General features: G+C 42.6%; 1 protein-coding gene across 2 annotated transcripts; it reads left to right on the top strand.

Moving 5' to 3' along the window:
- Positions 1 to 222: 222 nt before the first annotated feature.
- On the top strand, positions 223 to 1323 carry LOC117087004 (DLA class II histocompatibility antigen, DR-1 beta chain-like). 2 transcript variants are annotated; one of them, XM_033216732.1, is made up of 2 exons: positions 223 to 362; positions 533 to 1323. In XM_033216732.1, the coding sequence occupies exons 1-2, from the start codon at positions 248 to 250 to the stop codon at positions 766 to 768; spliced, it is 351 nt and encodes a 116-aa protein (XP_033072623.1). In that variant the 5' UTR covers positions 223 to 247; the 3' UTR covers positions 769 to 1323. The 2 variants fall into 2 exon arrangements, with proteins under 2 accessions (XP_033072623.1, XP_033072624.1); XM_033216733.1 differs by having other exon boundaries at positions 239 to 326.
- The last annotated feature ends 5559 nt before the right edge of the window (positions 1324 to 6882 follow it).

Below are 6882 nucleotides of genomic sequence, written 5' to 3'. Positions count from 1 at the left end.
CACTTTCACTAATCTTTAAGCTCCCCCAGCGGAGGGGAGAGGTCTGTCTTTCCCCTGTTTGGATTCCCAGGAGCACTAAGGGAAGCATTTACAGAATGGAGGACACAAGGTCAGCACTAAGGAAGCATTTACAGAATGGAGGAGGTGGGTCTTGTTTAAGGAATGAGTAGAGTGTGGCATGATAAGAGGGAGCGGAAAGTGTCTTTTGGGTGGAGGCTCCCAGGAGGAGGAAGTGCAAGTGGCAGTGATGAGGCAGATGATCCTGGTCCAGAGCCTTGCAAAGAGGCATCCAGCTCAACTTGGCAATGGGGAACGAATCCCGAATGGTATTCCATGGCCCTCGCAGCCTCCCTCCGCCTCAGGCAGATGGGAGATGAACCCCTGGGATGCTGGTGGTCGGGGTTGGCTGGTGGGGGCCAGTCGAGGTGTTCCATCGCCCCTCGTCCTGCCGTGGGCGTCCCTGATTGTGAGCATAGCTGTCACTCTTTTCCCAGGATGCCGCCCATGTAACCGGTTCTTCCTGTCCCCGCAGCACATTTCTTGGAGCAGATTAAACATGGGTGCTATTTCTCCAATGGGACGGAGCGGATGCGGTTTGTGCACACTCATCCATACTGGGAGGAGTATGCGCGCTTCCACAGCGACGTGGGAAAGTTCCGGGCGGTGGAGGAGCTGGAGCGGAGGAGAGTCCAGGAATGGAAACAGCCAGAAGAACCTCCTGGGCTACTTACGGGGTCTGTTGGACACCTACTGCAGACACAACTATGAGGTTTTTGAGAGCTTCTCCATGCAGAGGCGCGGTGAGCAAGGCGCGTGGGGGAGGGGGAGCGGCGTTCCTGAGAACGGAGAGAGAGAGTGTGTCTCTGTGTGTGTGTGCGCGCGCGCGCACGTAAGCACCCTGTGGAGGAGCAAAGGATTGTGAGCAAGAAGGAATTAGGGCGGCTCAGGTAGGTGAGTGCAGAGTGGGGATTTATCTGTGTGTTTGTTTTTGGAGGGGACACAGGAGGGAGCTTCAGCTTGTCCTTCCAGGCCGCTGTGCAGAGATGAGAGGAGGGTGGGAGTGGTGATGCAGGGGCCTGAAGAGGGAGATCTTGATCGCCCTCGGTCCTTAGAGATGGAGGAAAGGGAAATTTACCTGGGGAGGAGAGATGAGAAATGATAATGTGAGGGATAATGTGAGGAGGCCAGTCACAAACTACCCTTTATGATCCCGAAATCTCTGAAATGAAAGTGTGTGATACTTGTCTGCATAAGCATTTTACTGAGAAAAAGTATTAGACTAATTTCTTCCTTTTTAATTTTAAGTGTTTATTTTAGTTTTAGGGATACGTGTGCAGGTTTGTTCTATAGGTAAACTGCATGTCAGGTGGGTTTGATGTACAGATAATGTCATCACCAGGGTAATAAGCATAGTACCTCCCAGGTATTTTTCCTGATCCTCTCCCTCCTCCCATCCTTCACCCTCAAGTAGGTCCCCGTGTCTACTGTTTCCTTCTTTGTATCCACGTGTTCTCAATGTTTAGCTCCCACTTATAAAGTGAGAGCATGAGGTATTTGGTCTGTTGTCCCTATGTTAGTTTGCATAAGATAATGGCCTCCAGCTCCATCCATGTTCCTGCAAAGGACGTGATCTCATTCTTTTTGTGGCTCCATACTATTCCACGGTGTATTTGTACCACATTTCCTTTAACCAGTCGACTGCTGATGGGCATCTAGGTTGATTCAGTGTCTTTGCTATTGCGAACAGTGCTGCAGTGAACATATGTGTGCATGTGTCTTTCTGGTAGAATGGTTTATATTCCTTTAGGTATATACACAGTAATGGGATTGCTGAGTCAAATGGTAATTCTCTTTTTAGTTCTTTGCACCACGTTGCTTTCCACAATGGCTGAGCTAATTTACATTCCTACTAGCAGTGTATAAGCATTCTCTTTCCTCTGCAACCTCACCGGCCTCTGTTATTTTTTGACTTTTTAGTAATAGCCATTCACACTGGTGTGAGATGGTATCTCATTGTGATTTTGATTTGCATATCTCTAATAATTAGTGCTGTTGAGAATTTTTTCCTGTGTTTGTTGGCTGCATGTATGTCTTCTTTTGAAAAGTGTCTGTTCATGTCTGTTCATGCCCATATTTTAATGAGGTTGTTTGTTTGTTTTTTTCTTGTAAATTTGTTTAAGTTGCTTATAGATTCTGGATATTAGACCTTTGTCAGATGCATAGTCTGCAAATATTTTCTGTCGCAGGTAAGCAATAACTATGGGGACCAGTGGTGCCAGAGTAAAAGAATTTACCAAGACAGTTGTAGGTAGAAAAATGCAGATTTACTACAGAAAGTAGGAAAATACGTTGCAAGGAGGCAACAGGCAGGCCAGCAGAAGAGAAGCTTGCAGGAGATTTTATAGGATGGTTCTTAGGCTGCAGAGTGCTACCTGCAGTAGCAATAATGCCAAGGTTACAGTGAGCTAGCTTACAGATGTCTGATGATAGCTGGGCACAGGAAGACTGTGAATTATTTGCACAGGAGGGCTGTGTGTCCTGGACCATGAAGAAAGATAGACTTCTAGCTTATTTGCTTTACCTCTTTGCTTTCTTCTTGTCCCACCAGCCTGACTCCTTTTCCCAAATTAGGACTTGACATTTTCTCCATTCTCTAGGTTGTCTGTTTACTCTGTTGATAGTTTCTTTTACTGCACAGAAGCTCTTAAGTTAAATTAGGTCCCATTTGTCAATTTTTGTTTTTGTTGTTGCTTTTTGTGTCTTTGCCGTGAAATCTTTGCCAAGTCCTATGTTCAGAATGGTATATTCTAGGTTACTTTCCAGGGTTTTTATGATTTTTGGTTTTACATTTAAGACATTAATTCATTTTAAGTTGATTTTTGTATATGGTGTAAGGTAGGGGTCCAGCTTCAGTCTTCTGCATATGGCTAGTCAGTCACTACAGCACTATTTATTGAATGAGGAGTCCTTTCCTCATTGCTTGTTTTTGCCATCTTTGTCAAAGATCAGATGGTTGTAGGTGTGCAGCATTATTTCTGGACTCTCTATTCTGTTCCATTTGTCTATGTGTCTGCTTTTGTACTAGTACCATGCTGTTTTGGTTACTGTGGCCTCATAGTATAGTTTGAAGTTAAGTAACATAGTACATCCTACTTTATTCTTTTGCTTAGGATTGCCTTAGCTATTAAGGCTCTGTTTGGCTTCCATATGAATTTTAAAGTAGTTTGTTCTAGTTCTGTGAAGACTTGTCAGTGGTAGTTTAATGGGAATAGCATTGAATCTATAAATTACTTTGGGCAGTATGGCCATTTTAATGATACTGATTCTTCCTATCCATGAGCATGATAATTTTTTCCATTTGTTTGTGTCATCTCTGATTTCTCTGAGCAGTGTTTTGTAGTTCTCCTTGTAGAGGTCTTTCACCTCCTTAGTTAGCTGTATTCTTAGGTAATATGTGTGTGTGTGGAAATTGTGAGTGGGATTATGCTCCTGATATGGGTCTTGGCTTGGGTGTTCTTTGTGTATAGGAATGCTGCTGATTCTTATATGTTGATTTTTTTTTTATTCTGAAACTTTGCTGAAGTTGTTTATCAGCTAAAGGAACTTTTGGGCCAAGATTTGGAGATTTGGGGTTTTCTAGACACAGGATCATATCATCTGCACACAGGGATAGTGTGACTTCTGCTCTTCCTCTTTGAATACCCTTTGTTTCTTTCCCTGGCCTGATTGCTCTGGTCAGGACTTCCAATACTATCTTGAATAAGAGTGGTGAGAGAGGGCCAGGCACAGTGGCTTATGTCTGTAATCCCAGCACTTTAGGAGGCTGAGGCGGGCAGATCACAAGGTGAGGATATCAAGACCATCCTGGCTAACATGATGAAACCCAGTCTCCACTAAAAATTAAAAAAAGAAAAACTAGCCAGGCATAGTGGCACATGCCTGTAGTCCCAGCTACTTGGGAGGCTGAGGCAGGAGAATTGCTTGCACCCGGGAGGCAGAGGTTGCAGTGAGCTGAGATCGCGCCACTGCACTCCAGCCTGGCAACAGAGTGAGACTCCATCTCAAAAAAAAAAAAAAAACAAAACGGTGAGAGAGGGCATCCTTGTCTTGTGGTGACTTTCAAGAGCAATGCACCCAGCTTGGCTGTGTGTTTGTCATTGATGGCTTTTATTATTTTGAAGTATGTTCCTCCAGTGCCTAGTTTACTGAGTTTTGTTTTGTTTTGTTTTGTTTTGTTTTTTGAGATGGAGTCTCTCTCCGTCGTCAGGCTGGAGTGCAGTGGTGCAATCTCGGCTCACTGCAACCTCCGCCTCCCAGGTTCAAGTGATTCTCCTGCTTCAGCCTCCTGAGTAGCTGCGACTACAGGCTCGTGCCACCATGCCCGGCTAAGTTTTCATTTTTAGTAGAGATGGGGTTTCACCATGTTGGCCAGGATGGTCTCAATCTCCTGACCTTGTGATCTACCCACCTCAGCCTCCCAAAGTACTGGGATTACAGTCATGAACTGAGCATGTTTAACATGAAGTGCTGTTGAATTTTATCAAAAGCCTTTTCTGCATGATCATGTGGTTTTTATCTTTCATTCTGCTTTATGTTATGAGTCACATTTGTTGATTTGTATATGTTGAACTAACCTTGCATCCCAGGGATAAAGTCTATTTCATCATGGCACATTAGCTTTTGATGTGCTGCTGTATTTGGTTTGTTAGTATTTTGTTAAGGATGTTTGCATCTGTGTTCATCAAGAATATTGGCCTGAAGTTTTCTTTTTTTGTTGTGTCTCTGACAGGTTTTAGTATCAGGATGATGCTAGCCTCACAGAATGAGTTGGGGAGTCATCCCTTCTCCTCAATTTTTTTGGAATAATTTTAATAGGAATGCTAATAGCTCTTCTTTATACATCTGGTAGAAGTCAGCTGTGAATCCATCTGGTCCCGGGATTTTTTTGATTGGTAGCTTTTTATTACTGACTCAATTTCAGAACTCATTATTGGTCTGTTTAGAAATTCAGTTTCTTCCTGGTTCAGTCTTGAGAGGTGTATGTGTCCAGGAATTTGTCCATTTCTTCTAGATTTTCTAGTTTGTGTGCAAAGGTGTTTATAGTAGTATTAGACTGATTTCTAGAGGAAGTGAAGGGACCTCTGTAGCACCTCTGACCTTTCTGAGGCTTCTTTTAGGTCTAAAGTTCTTGCTACGTTTTTGTTGTCTTAGCATATACATATATTTCCATAGTTGAAATTATTGTGAAACTAGCTTTTGAATTAAACTTTTGTTATACTGTTAACAGAACCTGTGTACAAACACAAAGCATATGTACATAGTAGCGTGTTACTATATGTTACTATGTGTACAGTATACATATATGTTACTACGTATATAGTATATATCATATACATACATATGCTGTGCCTGTGTGTATATACACACACATATGTAACTTGTGCATGCATTTTTAGAGACAAAGTCCTGCTCTGTCATCCAGGCTGGAGTGCAATGGTGCAATCACAGCTCATTGCAGCCTTGAACTCCTGGCCTCAAGTAATCCTCCCCTTTCAACCCCCCAAAGCACTGGAATTACAGGCCTGTGCCACCATGGCTATTACAGTTTTTATTTTAAAGCTAATAGTATTTAACTAGTTACATATTATTCCTTTATACAGTTGTGATACAATTTACCTCACATTTGCCTTGATTAATCTTTTTTACAATATGGCCAAATAGTTGAAAAGTTACATCTCTTTTTAATTTTTAGTTAATAGTTATTTGATTTTATTATTGTTCCAAGAATTATTGTATATTTAAAGGAAAGATAAGTATCTCTTTTCTGTTACCTCTGGGATCCTAGTATTTTTTTTCAGGGATTTTATGGGTTATCTGTACAGTAAGATTATTAACACTTTTGTGGTATTTGATTCAGCATTTTCTTTTTTTTGAGACGGAGTCTCACTCTGTCGCCCAGGCTGGAGTGCAGTGGCGCAGTCTCGGCTCACTGCAAGCTCTGCCTCCCGGGTTCACGCCATTCTTCTGCCTCAGCCTCCTGAGTAGCTGGGACTACAGGCACCCGCCACTGTGCCCGGCTAACTTTTTGCATTTTTAGTAGAGATGGGGTTTCACCATGTTCGCCAGGATGGTCTCAATCTCCTGACCTTGTGATCCGCCTGCCTCGGCCTCCCAAAGTGCTGGGATTACAGGCATGAGCCTCTGCGCCTGGCCTGATTCAGCGTTTTCTCCAGATTGTAGTTTATATTTTTATTTTCAAAATTATTCTCCATGTTATGAACTTCAACATTTTTATTTAATGAAATATATTGCAAAATTTTTGGTAATGATTTACAACCCATCTTACATCTATCATTTTGTAGTATTATAAAAATGTTGTCTCAGGACCTGCCATGGCGGCTCACGCCTGTAATCCTAACACTTTGGGAAGCAGAGGTGGGTGGATCACCTGAGCTCAGGAGTTCGAGACCAGCCCGGCCAACATGGTGAAAATCCGTCTCTACTAAAAATGTAAAAATTAACCAGGCATGGTGGTGGGAGTCTGTAGTCCCAGCTACTCAGGTTCTTTCCTGAGTATCATCTTCAGTTCAGGGGGCTGCAGAATACAAAAGACAGTGTTGTTTTCAACACTCTTCTACCAAAAAGCTTCTTCTCCCTTCTTTTAGGACCTCATAAGAGAGCAAGAAGAAGAAACAAAAATGCTTCTAAGTTTCCCTGAGCCACTGTTACTTTAGAGCACAGACATTTTACTAAGCGGAGAGAAGAAGCTCTAGTATAAACTACATGAGTAGAACTTTGGATCCAAAGTGTTTCTCATTATTTTTGTCTCATGTCTTGTCATCTCTACCATCTTTCTAGGGAAGCCAAATCTGTCTCTAAAAG

Source organism: Trachypithecus francoisi, unplaced genomic scaffold (genome assembly GCF_009764315.1).
Source record: "Trachypithecus francoisi isolate TF-2019V2 unplaced genomic scaffold, Tfra_2.0 Lachesis_group10, whole genome shotgun sequence".
NCBI classification, from domain to species: domain Eukaryota; kingdom Metazoa; phylum Chordata; class Mammalia; order Primates; family Cercopithecidae; genus Trachypithecus; species Trachypithecus francoisi.
This window is presented reverse-complemented; position numbering and strand designations above follow the sequence as displayed.